Source organism: Microcaecilia unicolor, chromosome 2 (assembly GCF_901765095.1).
Source record: "Microcaecilia unicolor chromosome 2, aMicUni1.1, whole genome shotgun sequence".
NCBI lineage: Eukaryota > Metazoa > Chordata > Amphibia > Gymnophiona > Siphonopidae > Microcaecilia > Microcaecilia unicolor.
Window position 1 is genome coordinate 102,417,339 of NC_044032.1, and position 17,716 is coordinate 102,435,054.

A 17,716-nucleotide genomic window follows, 5' to 3' on the forward strand; every position below is an offset into this window, starting at 1 on the left:
TCCCCAATATATCTGTAAAAGATCTTGTCACCTCTACATCTTTAGCCATTTTTTCTTCTGCCTTGCCTTCGCTAGCTGTATTTCCCTCTTTGCTTCTTTGAGAATCCAGACTGCCCCAATTTGACTGCCCCTATCGGACCGACCGTTCACTTGTCTATTAGATTGTAAGCTCTTTGAGCAGGGACTGTCTCTCTTTGTTAAATTGTACAGCGCTGCGTAACCCTAGTAGCGCTCTAGAAATGTTAAGTAGTAGTAGTAGTTTAATCCGGTAATCTTTTCCATGATCCTCTTGTTGTGTTCTTCTGTATTTCTTGAACGCAGCCTCTTTTGTCCTTATTTTTTCAGCTACCTGTTTGGAGAACCATATAGGCTTCCTGTTTATCTTGTTTTAGACTTTCCTTGTATAAAGATCTGTTGCCATATTTATAGCAGCTTTCAGCTTGGACCACTATACTTCCACTCCTCCTATGCCATCAGCTCCTTCTTCAGGTATTCCCCCCATTTTACCAAAATCAGCATGTCTGAAATCCAGTACTTTGAGTTTTGTATGCCTGGATCCACTTTTGCTCTTATATCAAACCATATTGTGTTATGATCATTATTGCCTAGGTGTGCACCCACCTGGACTTTGGAAACACTTCCTCCATTTGTGAGCATTAGATGCAGTCTTGACCCTTCCCTCGTGGGTTCCATCACCATTTGTCTGAGCAAAGCATTTTGACAAAAATCCATGATCTCTCTGTTTCTTTCTGATTCTGCCAATAGGATGTTCCAATCCACATCAGGCATCTTCGATCAGATCCTTGTCCAACTTCTCTGTTTGTGCTGGAGGTCTGTAGATTAGACCCGTGTAGATAGATGTTCCATCTTTTCTTTTAAGGACGATGGAAACAGCTTCTTCCTTTGCCCAGGTTCCCTGCATTTCTGCTGCTCTGATATTATTTTTCACATACTACTACTACTAGTGACACTCCTCTACCTCTTCAGCCCTCCTTATTCTTCCTAAAAAGATTATAGCCCAATATGGTTGCATCCCATTCATGGGAATCACTGAACCATGTCTCTATAATGGCATCAATATCCAAGTTTTATTCAAACATCAGGTCTTGCAAATCTTGAACCTTTTTACTTAGGCTACAAGCATTTGTGCTCATTGCTTTCCATGTGTTAAGTGAAATTAGATGTTTTTCTATATTAACATTACCTTCCCAACTGCCATCATGTTTTTCCTGGGGGGGGGGGGGGGCGGCGACTTTCTGAATTCCCTTCCTTCCTTCCTTTTGTCACCTCCACCCTCTAGTTTAAATGTCTAGAAACATACTGACTGATTTTCTCCCCGAGGATCCTTTTTCCAGTCACAGAAAGATGTAGCCCATCATTGCAGTACAGCCTGCTATTTTTCCACGTATGGCCCCATCCTCCTATGCATCAAAAACCTTCTTTATCCTCTGTTCAACAATCACCAGCGTACCATGTTTGTAGTTTTCTGTGTTCTTCTAGCCCTAGATGAGTCTCCTGGAGCATGGTTATTGAGGTATGTTGTTTATGCAAAACATGCAAAATCTTCCCTCATTTCAATGGAGAAGAAATGCCCACATTCCAAGACACCACTTTTAATGTCATGGTGTTTCACTCATCTGTACGAGTATATTAACAAATGAAATGTGATTAAAAAACATGGGGGTCATCCCAGCCTCCAGCCCCCACCTATGACCAAGTGTGAAATCAAAAATCCTAATAAGCCCTTGAAAGTTACATGATGTATTCAGTATAGTGAGCATCACCCATATGAATTCCAAACCCCCTCCCCCCAATAGCCTACCCTCCCAGTGACCACAGAATCCCTCCTGCTACCAACCCCCCTTCTCCCCCTTCCAAGAGAATTCCAGAATACTGGCTAGGTCCAGGCAATATACCACAGCCCTCCACCCCCCCCCCCCCCACTCAATTAAAGGTAAGACTCCAGGGTGTTAATTATACAGAGTTATATCCTATCCCATATGTTCATGAGGAATTATAGAAAACACTAAGATACGTGCCCTATAATATTGAGTCAGGATTAATAATCATGTATCAAAAGTATAACGGTGATCAAACAATGTGGTAAACAGAATTATTTCTATCAAGTAAAACCCTTTAAATTCCAGTTTTCCTGTCAGTTACATGTTTTAAGAAAAGGATACAAAGCTTACTGTCAGTTTCACTCAACAACAGATTCAGAACAAACCAAATTCATATCAAGTGCAAATGATTTTAGCAAGTAGGCACACACCGCCACATGCAAGCTTGTTGAGTGAGAAAAATAATTAGCTACTTGTTGAAGTCATAAAAAGTAGAAGCTCGCAATCTAGGAATTCATTATTACATATTTGTTTTTTGTTTTTTTTAAAGCTTGTTGGCGTGGAAGTTGAATAATAAAGCACAATGCTGCACAATCCTAATGGGCTACATGTTATTAAATCTTACTGAACTAAAACAAAAAGAACCCTAACCTTTGCAAAGTAGTGCATTCAATACGTTGTAAATAACATAAAAAGGGCAGTTCAAATTACATTGTCTACATTAGAAATGGCATCAGATCAGTGGCGTAGCCACAGGTGGGCACTTAGTGCTCAGGCCCATCCAATAGTAGCACATGGTAATGCTCTCCTCAATACTGGCACCTTCGCATGCTGAGTTTTCAGCGCATGCCTGATGCAGACTGGAGAGAAGCATTTTCCCACCAGCTGAGATATTTTTTTGATGTAGTGGGTGAGGGAGAGAACATTTGGTGCCCACCCACGTCTTGCCTAGGCCCACCCAAAATCTGCTGTCTGGCTACGCCCCTGCATCAGATACACTACGGTTAAAATTACCTAATAGATCTTTTAAGTGGCTGTTTTTGCCAACCAGTGCAACCAATGTGTTAAGGCACACTGGTGAGTCTTTAGGCTTCATTAGGTAGGTCATGGAAAAAACACTAGTGGCTAACGCTCATGTCCAGACCCACACCTCAGAGCAACAAGACCGGCAGTGGTTCAAACATGTAGGAGTGCCTGTCTGTCTGATAACAACACACTGTAAATGGCAGTTGAAGACTAACTGGTCCATACTAGAGTTACCATATGTCCGGGTTTACCTGGACATATCCTCTTTTTGAGGACACTGCAGGGCGTTCGGGTGGGTTTTGCCAGCCTGCCTACTTGTCCAGGTTTGCAGGTGGGCTGGCTTGCGGGCATGCCTCAGGGTGTCCTCCCCTCTCTTATCATGCCTGGTGGTCTAGTGGCCTCTTCAGAGCAGGAAAGAGCCCCCTCTTTCCTGCCCGGTGCTGCTGCAGACCACTCGCTGCCAGCGCCGCTTCAAAATGGCTGCACAGAGTTCAGGCGGTGGCCTCGTGAAGTTCCGCAGAAGTCTTGCGAGACACCGCTGGAAGTCTTAACTGGTCGGCAGTGAATGGTCAGCAGAAAAAAGGGGCTCTTTCCTGCTCTGAAGAGGCCACTAGACTACCAGGCACGATAAGGTACGGGAGGGGAAGAGATGGGATATGGATGGAGCCAAGTGGGTGGGTGGAGGGAGGGAGCTGTAAAAATAAAAAATAATAATTAAAAAAGAAAAAAAAAAAAAAAGATTGAGGAGGGATGCTGGAAAAAAGATTGAGGAGGGGACATACAAGCGGGAGGGGAGAAAAGAAAGAAATACATAGAAGGGGGGAAGGAGAGGGGGATATGCTGCTCATGGATGGGAGGGGAAAAAGAGGGGACATGCTCATGAAATGTACATGTCTAAGCACTTCATGAGCATGTTATATTCATTTTGTATTTAGCATGGAAGAAAATGCATTTCTGTAATTTTACTAGTGTTTTCACTGCATACAGAATCAGGCTTTCTTGGTGAGGGGGCTCAAGGTGACACTGTGGGGCTGAATTTTATTTTCTGTCCTCTTTTTTTTGTCACGGCAAATATGGTAACCCTAGTCCATACCATCTACTCAGTAAGTAGGGATGCCACATTGTGCAAATTATTTTCCCCCCTTTACACTCCCCATGCCTTCATTTAAAAGTTGAAACTGCCACTCAATGTGGCTACCCATCATGCCTTCTAAGAAGTGCAGAAAGTAATTTCTCTCCGAGTACAAGTGCTCTATGCTCATTTCCAAAGATGTTGTGGCATGTAGGCTATGGCATCTGGTAAAAGGAGGAAGTTCATATCACATTGCCTTTTTTGGTCAAAAAGTATAAACCTACCACATAAATCAAATCAAATTTCATAAAAATTTACAGCAAAAGTAACTAAAATTATACTATCCAACCTTGTGCTGTGTGAGTAATGGTCCTTTTCACCGTCAAAAAGTAGCGCAAATAGTTACCACGATCTTATGCTGCAGAAAATAGGCTTAAAACAAGTCCTTCTCTAAAGAATGTTTTTGCAAATACTTCACTTAAATGTAATTCAATAAAAACCGAACTCATACATTCTAAAAACAGAAAGGTATTTATGAGCAGAAGCTCAGCCCTTTTTTTTTATTTTATTGAGCTTTTTAAACAAACATAAATGCTTTTTTTTTTTTTAATGTTATTAATTTAGGGGTTGATATTCAAAGCAATTTAACTAGGCAGGAGCTCCTTGAAGGACTATCTGCTGATATTCAGTGGCACTTAACCGGATAGGGCTGCCGTATCCAAACTAACCACTGAACTCAAAGCCGAAGTCAGCACAACCCTATAATTTAAACCAGACAAATATAAAACTACTAGTAAAAAAGGCCCGTTTCTCTCAGAAATGAAACGGGCGCTAGCAAGGTTTTTCTCGGAGTGTATGTTTGAGAGTGTGTGTGAGAGATGGCGTGTGTGTGTCAGAGAGAGAATGAGATAGAGAGACAGAGTATGTGTGTGTGACAGAGAGATAGAGTGTGATAGAGAGTGTATGTGAGAGACAGAGAGTGAGTGTGTGCCCCACACCCGCTCTCTCAGGACCCCCCCCCCTTTATGGTCTGAGGACCCCCCCTTCCACCCCCACCTCCCTAGTCTCAGGACCCCCCCTCACCCTCTCCCTCTCCTCTGCCCCCCCTGCAGCCACCCATGTCCAGCGCCCCTCCTCTCCCCCTGCCCCCCTCCAGCCACCCATGTCCAGCGCCCCTCCTCTCCCCCTGCCCCCCCTCCAGCCACCCATGTCCAATGACCCTGCTCTCTCACCTGCCTCCCCTCCAGCCACCCAGGTTGTGTAGCGAATTCTTCGGGGCAGGCAGGAAAGATCCCCGGTCCTGCCTGCCCGCTGCTGGCGCTGACCCTCCCCCGCTGCCGGATCGCTGTTTAAAATGGCCGCCAAGACATCCAATGGCGGACTCACGAGACTTCTGCTGTAGTCTTGGAGGCCACCCTTGGAAGTCTCAACGGCCATTTTGAACAGCGATCCGGCAGCGGGGGAGGGTCAGCGCCAGCAGCGGGCAGGCAGGACCGGGGATCTTTCCTGCCTGCCCTGAAGAATTCGCTACATAACCTGGGTGACTGGAGGGGAGGCAGGTGAGAGAGCAGGGTTGTTGGACATGGGTGGCTGGAGGGGGGGCAGGGGAGAGAGGAGGGTCGCTGGACATGGATCAGCTGTGAGGCATGGAATGTTTTGGGTTTTTTTTTCTTTTTTCGCGGGTTCTGAAGTTCACAGCATAATGGCAATGGTGACGTCAGCCTGACTTTGGAGCCTAGCTCAGCAACTCCAAAGGAGCCACGGACACAGGCAGCAAGATTAGAACGTTGGAGGTGAGAATTATTATATAGGAAGTGGAATATATCACACTTAAGTGGACATGTGATAGCAGCTTGTACATTCCCAAATAGTCAATGCCAGTGCCCAGACATGGTCCAGCATTTAATTTTCAGGCTTAACAGCAGCGATAGCAAAAAAGAAAACGCTGACCACCACTGGCTGAATATTTACCCCTTGTTGTTTACTGAAGTTGCATGAGAGTGTAATGCTTACAAAAATAATGGAGCTTATTTTGCATAAGATGATAGTAACTTTTCGCTCTACTTTCTAATGGTTCCTATTATTATCACTTCTCACATATCAGAGAGTTATTGTTATCACACAAAATCAGGTCATGGCTAAATGACAAGCATTTTTCTTGCCTTTTATGATGCAAAATCTTTTGCGTCCTCAAGCTCAGAGGTAGAAAATTACCTTTTCTGTGGAGAGAACGGACGGAGCACTTAATCATTCGTGTGACCTAGCTATTAGAAGACATTATGATTAAACCTAGCTTTGAAAAGCTCTTTTTTGTCTAAGAACCCAAAATATCACTGCAGAATTTCTCATGCTATTGGAATCAGTATTTCATTGAAGCTAAATCATTATCAACAATGCTCAGAAAGTAAATCTCGCATAAAACTGCTTCAGGATTTCATCCATGTAAACATTCAAAATTTCAATTTTGGCTCTTTTAATTTCATGATTGAAAAGAATGCACCTATAAAACCTTTTCCTTAAAAGAATTATTTCTTTTATTGAAGGCTGTAATTTGAACAACAGTTACATCAAATTACATGCTACAATTCTACAAAGCTTCTCTGTGTTTAAATTCAAAACTGCTCATTTCAACTTTGCTAGAATGTTATTCATAATGTCCTAAAACAGGGTAAAACAAATATCACAGGACAGTTAGTGCTCTCACTTTAGTATGTAATAGCTCAGTATGTAATGGCTTTATGTTTTATTAGGACAGACACAAAAGAGAGGGTAAAACAGCATACAAAATAATACAGAAACAAAAAAGCAACACTGGGCCTTCAGGATTGAGATGATCAAAGTCTCTTGTTTATTAATTGACGGATAGACCCGACACAGGCCGTGTTTCGGCGCACTGGCGCCTGCCTCAGGGGTCAGCTAATCCTGATCAAAAAAAGCACCTTTGATGTGGAATGGAGTCTCAGTTTTGGCGGTTTTTTTAGACTGACAGCGTTGTCCATGCTGATTAGGCTCTCAGAGCAATTGAGACTCCATTCCACAAAGGTGCTACACTGTGACAGTACCACCTACAATTTTTTGATCAGGATTAGCTGACCCCTGAGGCAGGCGCCAGTGCACCGAAACACGGCCCGTGTTGGGTCTATCCATCAATTAATAAACAAGAGACTTAGATCATCTCAATCCTGAAGGCCCAGTGTTGCTTTTATGTTTTATTAGTCATTTGTCATACTGCCCTTCAACATACATCAGCAGAGCTCTTTACCTACTAAAGGGCCTTTTACTAAGCAGTGCTAAAAAGTGGCCTGCGCTATCCCCAGCACGGGTCTTTCCCACTTGCTAAGGCCACTTTTCACGCTACAAGAAATGACAGATTTTTTCTATTCTGCCAATAAAGGCACACACTAATTTTCCCATTAGCGCACGAGAACTTAACTACACCTATTTTCTAGGTAGGGGGAGTAAGGGCTCACGTGCTAACATGCACTAGTCAGTTGGCACATGGTAATGTAACTGCGCTGATCAGCACAGAACACGCCTATTCTCTATCCCCCAGACCTACCCCCAACACACACATACAAAAAAAAAAAAACTTTTTTAATACATGGGTAGCGTGCACATATGCAAAAACTACCACAGGATGCCCGAGTGCACCCTGCGGTAGTGCTTCTTATTCTGCGGTAAGCATGTATTAGTGCTTACCATAGCTTAGTAATTGTTGTTGTGGACCCCCAATTTCTGGTGTGTTTCAGAAAAATGTTTTATTGTAAGCAGTCACATGATCTTGAAGAGTTTTCCATTTGTTTACAAACACGAGAGAAAAATATGTATATTCATTGTTATACTTTAAAACATGGCGGGCAGACACCCTTAAACATCACCATCTTTTATACTAGAGGGCTCTTCTGACTGTTTCCATGCAGAACTGTGATAATCCTAGCTGGCCACATATGTAAGCCGTTTTGAAAACATCTTAAAGCCTATCTGTTCAACAAGGCATTCCTGTGATCGATTCTTGACCTTTCTGGTAAGCTCTTGGTAGATTTTTTTCTGGGTGAGTGATCCAACAAACATAAGACTACCCATACTAGGTCAGACCAATGGTCCATTTAGTCCACTATCCTGCTTCCAACAGTGGTCCTGAGATGGGCCCCTATAACACCATCTCTCCAAAAGTGGTGGGGACTGGAGGGGGGGGGTGGAGACACCCTTAAACAAACCCTGCAAAGAGCAAAACACATTCCAGATGTATACAGAATAACCTGTCACAGTAATAGAAATTGAAATGCAAGAGATGCACATTTCCCAAAGGGACATACTACAATTAAATTCAGAAACAAAAAATACTTTTTTCTACCTTGCTGTCCGAGCATTGCTTTGGCCTCAGTGCGTTTCCTGCTTTTCTCGGTTTTTGATTAATTCTCCAGGGTCTTCTGTCCTTTTCACATTTCTTCCTTCTCTACATTCATTAACCATTTTTCCTCTGTATCCTATCCAGCATCTGACCCTGTCCCTATCCTCCGCCTCCCCATATTCACTATCTCTAATTTGTGTCCCTATCTTAACCTGTCCAGCATCCCCCTCTGTCGTTATCCCTCCACTTGTATCTAGCATTGCCCCCTCCGTGTCCCTGTCTCTATGTTCCCTCCATGCCTAGTATCTCTTCTGTCTCCCTGTCCCTCCCTGTATCCACTTTCTCTCCTCTATCTTCCCTGATCCCCTCCTTTCCCTACATGTTCCAGTGTCTCTTCCTTCTTTCTCTCCCTCCCTCCTTGGTTCAGGGTGTATGTCCCTCTCTCTCTCTCCTTGGTCCAGGGTCTCTCTCCCTCCCTGGTCCAGTGAGTTTCTCCCTCTCTCTCATCAACTCTCTCCTTGGTCCAGGGTGCCTTTCTTTATCCCCATACCCCAGTATAGCATCTGTCCCCCCTCTCCCCTTTGATCCAGGTCTGTCTCCTTTCTCTGTCCTTCCCTTCCTTGCTTCTCTCTGCCTCTCTGATGCCACTTCCTGTGGATGGGATGCAGAAGAGGAAAGGCTCCACTGCCCAGAGAGGCATCTTTCAGCATTACCTCTGCTGTGACCCACTGCAGTGACTGCAGGACCACTGCGTGGGTGAGGAGCTCAAGAGAAGCCAGACCCAGGCACAGGGAAAGGAGAGACAGGGAAGGTTCAGCTACAGGTGGCCCCTACCATTGGGCGACACTGGGCACTCTGTTGGGCTCGCTCAGTCGTAGCTAAGCTCATGACCAATATCATACCTGCTTTATAATATATTCATATGAGGTAGTTTCTGGACAATTAAATAATACGCTTCAAATATTATAAACTACATGTTTTAAAATCTGGAGGAGTGGCTTAGTGGTTAGGGTGGTGGACTTTGGTCCTGGGGAACTGAGGAACTGAGTTCGATTCCCACTTCAGGCACAGGCAGCTCCTTGTGACTCTGGCCAATTCACTTAACCCTCCATTGCCCCATGTAAGCCGCATTGAACCTGCCATGAGTGGGAAAGCGCGGGGTACAAATGTAACAAAAAAAAAAATAACTTACCTCATAACAAATATAGGAAGAGAATACCACCATGCTGAAGTTATAACACACCATTATTTCCTTGAGGTCAAAAGGTTTCCTGTTTTCCATGAGCTTTGGTCCTAGAGAAGTGACAAAGTAAATGTAGGCTCCGATGATAATGGTCTGTGGCAGAGGAGAGGACATGAGTAGCCAATCTTCCACTCTGGGATCTGGAAGAAAAATAACACCTGCTTAACCACAGCCATCACTGCTATGCTGCAAAAATGTCTGTCTAGTGCTCCTTGTAAATGTATAGATTTATATTTGCCAAGCTTGTGCATTAACAAAATCATCCTACAAGAACCCCTTTCTTTCTGGCATCTAACCTCTTTATTCTGCATTGTCACTTCATTACAGACAATATTCAACTTTATTTGTAGGTGTTTTCCTCATGGTTTTCTTAAGAGTGTTATTGTTTTGATTTTATATTCTTAGGATTAAATGCATTTCAAATAAGGTACTATATTTTTAAGTGGGTTTGTATACCACTAAATGGTTTTATGTAAGGCCTAGAAGGTGGTTTAAAATAAATTCTAAATATTTTTGTTCCTCTCTTACACATACACACACATTCTCGCTTGCTCTTTCCTTTGCCAGTACAATACATTATGTTACTATGTTTGTATTCTATAATTTCCAGTCACGTAGTTCAGTACAAATTTCAAAAAGATTTAACTGGATAAATCCTAGGATGATACAATTTAGAACAGATCTTAGTAAAAGTTCTTCTAAAAAAATGTGTTTACTAGAAAAGTTTTAACTTTCCTTCTGAAACTTACCTAGTCTAATAACTGGTAAAGAGTTTCAAACTTTAGCCACTTGGTAAGAAAGTAATAAAGAATGTATTTGTTTACATTTTATATTCACAGCAGAGGGAAAGTGGATAGTCAATTTTCAGTATGAAAAACCCTTTGGATAGTAAAGATGACAATAGTGACATAAAAAAAGGCACAGTGCCATGAACAATTCTAAATATTAATGATTATTTAAATAATGAACGGACCTCAATTGGTAACCAATACACTGTTCCCTGTTTACTTAACTTTTACTCAGTTTCTTGCAGCCAGGTATCTCCGATACATTAGTTGTTCTGGGCTACACATTTCTCAGCCCTTTTATATAATCTCATGTATGCCATCTCTATTTGAATCTTCCTCTGCTTCTTGATCCACACCCCTTTTTAAACTTGCCATTCACGTATTTGCCAAAATGGCCAAATCCAGTACATCCTTGATTTTGTCTATAGAAAATCATCTACACCTGCCTTCTTCTTTGTCTACAACTTCAATTTTCTACATGGCTTCTCTAACTAATCCATAACTTCCTGTACTTCAATATGCTCCAAACATTGCTGCTCTTTATTTACACTGAAATATACAATACTGCTCTTCTTCCCAGAGATCACAGGCTCTTTTGTCTTTTTGGATCCAACATTAAATAAACTACCCTTGTATTCCTCAAAGTGCTTTATCATCACCATTTGGTATATCTCCCTCCCTCTATTTCACAGTCCTTCCTCTTCACTATTGTCTCCTAACCTTGTGCTTTCCTCCTCTAACCAAAAAAAAATACAAACCAGTGCAATCGTCTCCTTTCCCTTCACTTGAGTTTGACATTTCGGCTGCTTTTGATGTAGTGGATCATGGACAACTGTTGGTTAAATTGAGCGAGTGTGGTATAGTGTGGAATGTTTTGAATTAGTTTGGAGAGTTCTTACAGAAGACTGTTTAGAGTAAAGAAAGGTTCTAATAGGTCGACTGAGTGGAAGCTGTATGGAGAGTGCCTCAAGGCTCCCCAATATCACAATCTCTTTTTAACATCTATTTGAGTAAGATGGGTGCTATATTGTCAGGATTAGGAGTTTTAGGACCTCTTACCAAGCCGCGCTAATGGTTCCGGGTACAGTAATGCCAACCAAGCCCACTCACTTTGAATGGGTTCCGTCGGCATTGCCGTGCGGGAACCGCTAGCGTGGTTTGATAAAACAGGGCCTTAATCTTTTCGTATTTGGATGATATTTGTTTTTATGCACAGGCTTGTATAGAAGAAATATTGTTTTAATAATAACATCCTTCAGAAAACAAAGAGTGTTGGGGCCAAAGGAAATTATTTGAAATTAAATAGATTGAAGGTAAAAATAGTATGGTTCAGAGGAAACATTACCAACGAGATTTCTTGAATTGGATTCAGGAGAAAAATTGCAAATTGATCATTCATCTGTACTTGGAATAGTAGCTGATTCAAAGCCGTCTCTGAATTGCAATTGAAAGCTGCAATAAAAATCTTTCCTTTAGGCTGCGACAATTAAGAGCAGTTCACTCTATGTTATATCCAATTAGTTTTCAAAGTGTGGCACAGGCTATTTTACTTCCGTAGTTGGATTATTGTAATTCATTGTATGGTGGACTTTCAGATAAGATAGTAAGGAGACTACAAATTTTGCAGAATACGGCTGCAAGGTCAATTTTTGGTTTGGATAAATATGAAAAAGAGTAATTCCATTGTTACAGGATCTTCAGTGGCTCAATATTAATTCTAGGGCACGATTTAAACTAGCCTGTTTAATATATAAATCATTATATGGGGAGAGTTCTAAAAGATTAGTTTTTTATCTCCAGTTCTCTCCATTATTAACAGCTTGAAGGGAAATATTTTTTAAAGTTGAATTATCAGTCAGGTGAAAGGATCCAGAAAATAATATTTAAAATCCTCTTTTTTGTATCAATGAGTCAAGGTTTGGAATTCTGTATCTTTAGAAATACAAGAGATTAAGAACTACTATATATATATGAAGTTTTCAAAAACTTATTTTTTTCATATACAAATTGATGGTTAATAACTATGGAATAGTTACGTAACTTTCCTGGCATGCAGGGTTTCTTTTAGTGTCAATCTGCTTAGATCTAAATAGAACTAAGTGGACTAAAAGAACCATATAGCATAACATAGCGAATTCTCCCTTTCCCCTCATTGGTAAGACTAATAACATGTTAACTTTAATGTATGTACATATAAATTGTAAATGATTGGCCAGGAAGGGCATTTTAGGATGACTGAAAATAAACTTGCAATAGGGCGACATGAAAACAAACAAAAAGCTTTCCATTTTTTGCAACATATCAAGGTATTCAGTATTTGTCATGCTCTTGACATTTTTAATTCAGCATCTACAGAAACTACAGCAACAATGTTAGATTTCAGTAAATGTTTAGTTTTCATTTAGTTTATTTCTCGATATACCACACTTCAAACCATAGCAGAGCTGTTTTCTGATAGTATGACAGTAGGCTCACCTTGGTGGAAAATTAAGTAGCCAAAGTAGAGGAGGTGTTCTCACCCCAGTCCTCTGGGCGTACCAAGCCAGTCTGTTTTTAAAAATATCCACAATGAATATGCATGAGATAGATTTGAATGCACTGCCTCCACTGTATGCAGATCTACCTCATACATAGTCATTGTGGGTATCCTGAAAACCTGACTGGTTGGGTGTGACCCAAGGACTGGGTTAAGAACCCCTGAATTAGAGAAAAAACACACTTTGACTGCATCTACAGACAGGCATTATATCAAGTGTGGAACAAACATGAAAACTGGATTCTCACTTTTAGTCAGCTTCTTAAAGATGCCATAGAGTTTGTTTGCATGGGATTGGTGAATTGTTAACAGCTAAGAATTGCTTTTTTGCTTGTATCTCTACTTTACAGTATCTTTCTTTTATTATATCACTATATAATCCAGCTGTGGAAGTCCTTCCTGCACCATACGCATACTGAATGCATAAGGTGCCTCTTAAAGAGGTGGAGACCTGGATGATACCAGCCATTTGGGCATGCTGGGTTAATGAAGTGGTTCTAATTGAGGCTCTGCTATCTAAATCCACAGTAAGGTTTATATCTCAGCTCTGGATATATGTATCCAGAGTTAAAATGTAGAAATCAGATAGGGGGAAAAAAAAGATGGAATGGAAGACTGAATTTAAACCTCTCTGTTCCAAGATGCTTACTCCTAATATTGCATCCCGGAATGGCTCTTCCCATTCGTGAAAGACTGTGGACTCAGATTCCATTGCAGTGCTCTGGGACTTGAATACGCCTTCCTTATGTTCCTTCCCCTCCCCTCCCCTCCTATCAAAGATTGTAGTTCTACCCCTCCTACCTTTTGTGTGATGTACAATTGATGTCTGTTCTCCTCCTGTTTTAGATTGTACGCCACCCTAATGGAACGTACCCGTAGGGTGGGTTAGTAAATTTCAATAAACTTGAAGAAATGTTCTCAGGTGAGATAGCAAAGTTCCTAGTTTTACAATGAATCTTGGCTGACAGTAAATGCCAAGTGTCACAAAACACCAAGCCACCCGCTCAGGGTTATCCCACGGCCACTTAGAGGGTCTATCCCCAGCACAGCTCAGGTTCGCCTGCACCTGCCGCTTGTGCTCTACACTAGCACCCTCCTCCCATCAACTGGGTCACAACCACCTCTGGGTGAGTCTCCAGCTCTCAAATTATCAACAGTGATTTCTAAGTTGCTGGGGCCACACTCCCAGTGGTTCCACAGTTCCCAGAAAGCATTCACAGACCGAACACACAAACCACCAGGATTCTTTATCAGTCCAGACAATCCGGGCAAACGATTATGTTTATTCTCATAAAAATATTGAACAGTGAACAGAAAATATGCAGTCAGCAAACAGTAGAAACTAACCGAGAAATGGATCAATTAGAAAACTAACTAAGCATTTGTATACTGTCTAAACAGTACCTGGGAAGATCAGGACATATAACTGCTCACAAGTTATCAAATATAACCGTTTTACAGGACCTTAGCAAAGAACTAGGAAGAAAAGAAAAAATAAAAAAAAGAGAGGGATCTAAGACCTGGGGGAAAGCCAGTAAAGTCCAAATGAAAATGAACTCCTGGGCCAATTAGAGCTCAGACAAGTTTGAAAGTATGCTGCAGACTGCCAAAAGGCTTAAACAAAAGTTCAGCCTTGGTTCTGCAGCAGCTTCAAAATAAAACAATGCACCACCTGCTGGCCAAACTAGAGAAATACACAAGAATTATTTAAGGCAGTTTTACAGGCTTAAAAAGGGGAAAGGGAAGGGGAAATGGGACTTGATATACTGCCTTTCTGAGGTTTTTGCAACTACATTCAAAGCGGTTTACATATATTCAGGTACTTTATTTTGTACCAGGGCAATGGAGGGTTAAGTGACTTGCCCACAGTCACAAGGAGCTGCAGTGGGAATCGAACTCAGTTCCCCAGGATCAAAGTCCACTGCACTAACCACTAGGCTACTCCTCACTCCTCCAAAAAACACTGTTCTGTCACACCAAGCATACTGAGAAAGAGCAAAAACTAGCAAGATCAGATCAGGATATTGGGATAGCAGACAGAGTTAAGAGTGTGAGTACAGGAGAAAAAGGTCATGTCTAGGGAGTAACCAGGGAAATGAGTTGGAAAGCAAACAAACTGGATAAGTCCAAGAGCATTTATATGAGCTAGAAAAATGGCAAGGGTTATCTGCACAGATGTTAACATCTTCTGTAGTACATGTATTTGCATAGTTTATAAATCTATATCCAAATTATTGTGTTTCTTAATTGTTTGCACACTTGTACAAAATGTATTTTTTTTCTTGTGAATATGCTGGCAGATCCTAATAAATATGTTTTTAAAAAATCTTCTGGAATCCATCAGAATGGGAAAAGGCAGATCAATAGATGACTAAAACATGAGTCAGCAGGGAAAGGAAAAAAAAAGTCACAGGAGCACCTCTGAATACAAGAGAGGGATTAAAGAAGTTCTCAGCACCAGAAAGTGGTGCAATAGATAAGTGCAATATCTACCCCCCCCCCCCCATCTCATTTTCCAAGGTTTATATAAACTAGAGAAGCCGGTGTGGGGGGGGGCGTCTCCCTCCTTAAGCCAGGTTTCAATGATGCCAAAGTAATGCTTTGATGTTTCTCTTATATATACTATCTGCTACATTTGCTTATTTCCGATCTGACGAAGAAGGGCAACCTTCGAAAGCTAATCAAGAAATGTATTAAGTTATGTCCAATAAAAAAGGTATCATCTTATTTTCTTATGTTTTATTTTGTTTGATTTCTATTGATAACCTTTAAGAGTGGACTAACATGGCTACCACACCTCGCTACTAGTGATGCCAATAAAAATCTAGATTATAGTGCTTCTATGGGAAAGGAAATAGGAAATGTGGAGTGGATATATACACTATGGTTCAGAAATAACCAAATATATAGCCCTGCTATGTCACCAAGTATTAGTTAGGACAAAAAGACTAACTAGCCTCAAACTGGTATACTGCCGGGGTTAGAGCTCGGCCCTTGAGCCACTGATAAAGCTGAAGCTAAGCAATCAGAACTGTCTCGCCTGCCACCCAAGCTCCAACCTGCAGCTGCACTCTGAGGATCCAGATTGGTTGTCATATTTAAACGGGTTTTGCGGAAAACAAGATATTGTTCCTGGAAAATTAGAAGGCTGTGAGCCTTGCTATGTATCCTAAATGAAGGATAATCATAACCTTGTGAACCTGCTGTAGTGTCTATAATGTCTGTGGAAGTTAACCAGAATATTATGACCAGATTGATTTTGGGTATCTTGATTTACCTGGATCTGCTTTGACGACGGACTGGAGTTTAGCGAAGATTATATGCTCCATCCTTTGACAGCCCATGGGCTGTGTAAGGTTAAGAGAACCTGGTTTCAATTTATATTACTCGTATTATATGTGAATAAATCCTAAGGCTAGCAACATATTGGACCAAGGGGTCCCTTTTACTAAGCTGTGCTAGTAAATGGGTTTAATGCACCCTAACGTGGGACTTTGCTACTCACCAAGCCCATTTCTAGCATGGCTGTAAGGCATTATTTTTATTTGTTTAGTTTCTGGCTGTGCTAATACTAGCTTTAGTGAACGGCCATTTTTTAAAAAATTCATGTGGGAGCACTTACTACCTCCTATTTAGGAGGCGCTAAGGGCTCCACTCGCTAACCAGTTAGTATGTCGGTGATGTTAGCATGCTAGTTGAATAGCACTTCCATGCCCATTCTCTGCTCAACACACCCCCTGCAAAACAAATGCTGTACACTTAGTGCGCAGATGGCAAAACACAGAACACTTTAGTGGGTCCTGCGTTATGCCATTTTTCCTACTTTAAGCATACGTTAGCGCTCAAAGCAGCTTAGTAAAAGGGCCTCTAGGTTATTTATGTACATGTATTCCCTCTTGATTATGTGCTCCGCATGTAGCTATTATAAGAAATGAAGGGGGTTGGGGGAGCTAGGAACAACATGAAACATCGTAACGCATCTAATGTCTTACAATCCTGCTTATAATCGAACGAGAAAAACGCCTAAGTTCCGACCTAAATCGGGAGATGGGCGTTTTTCTCACAAAAACAAATAAAGCGGTATAATCGAAAGCCGAACTTTGGACGCTTTCAACTGCACTCCGTCGCGGATGCGGACAAAGTGGACGGGGGCGTGGTGAAGGCGGAACTGGGGCGTGGTTATCACCCGAACAGAGATGGGCGCCTTTCGCCGATAATGGATACGTTTGTAGCTAGAATTTAGGGCACTTTTCCTGGACCCTGTTTTTTCACGAATAAGGCCCCAAAAAGTGCCCTAAATGACCAGATGACCCCCAGAGGGAGTCGGGGATGACCTCCCCTCACTCCCCCAGTGGTCACTAACCCCCTCCCACCACAAAAAATGATGTTTCACAACTTTTTACTTTCACCCTCAAATGTCATACCCTCCTCCCAAGCAGCAGTATGCAGGTCCCTGGAGCAGTTGTTAGGGGGTGCAGTGGACGTCAGGCAGGTGGACCCAGGCCCATCCCCCCCCTACCTGTTACAATTGTGCTGCTTAATGCTTAGTCGTCCAACCCCCCCAAACTCACTGTACCCACATGTAGGTGCCCCCCTTCACCTCTTAGGGCTATAGTAATGGTGTAGACTTGTGGGCAGTAGGTTTTGAGGGGGATTTGGGGGGCTCAACACCCAAGGGAAGGGTGCTATGCACCTGGGAGCTCTTTTACCTTTTTTTTTGTTTTTGTAAAAGTGCCCCCTAGGGTGCCCGGTTGGTGTCCTGGCATGTGAGGGGGACCAGTGCACTATGAATCCTGGCCCCTCCCACGAACAAATGCCTTGGATGTATTCGTTTTTGAGCTGGGCAATTTCATTTTCCA

At 42.0% G+C, this 17,716-nt stretch overlaps 1 protein-coding gene across 5 annotated transcripts in view; it reads right to left on the reverse strand.

Moving 5' to 3' along the window:
* ELOVL7 (ELOVL fatty acid elongase 7) overlaps positions 1 to 17,716 on the reverse strand; it is a 116,159-nt gene that overhangs the window by 67,204 nt on the left and 31,239 nt on the right. For all 5 annotated transcript variants that reach the window (XM_030193161.1, XM_030193160.1, XM_030193162.1 and 2 more), the window contains one exon: positions 9,483 to 9,673. In XM_030193161.1, coding sequence (XP_030049021.1) covers positions 9,483 to 9,673 — 191 coding nt within the window. The remainder of the gene's footprint in view (positions 1 to 9,482; positions 9,674 to 17,716) is intronic.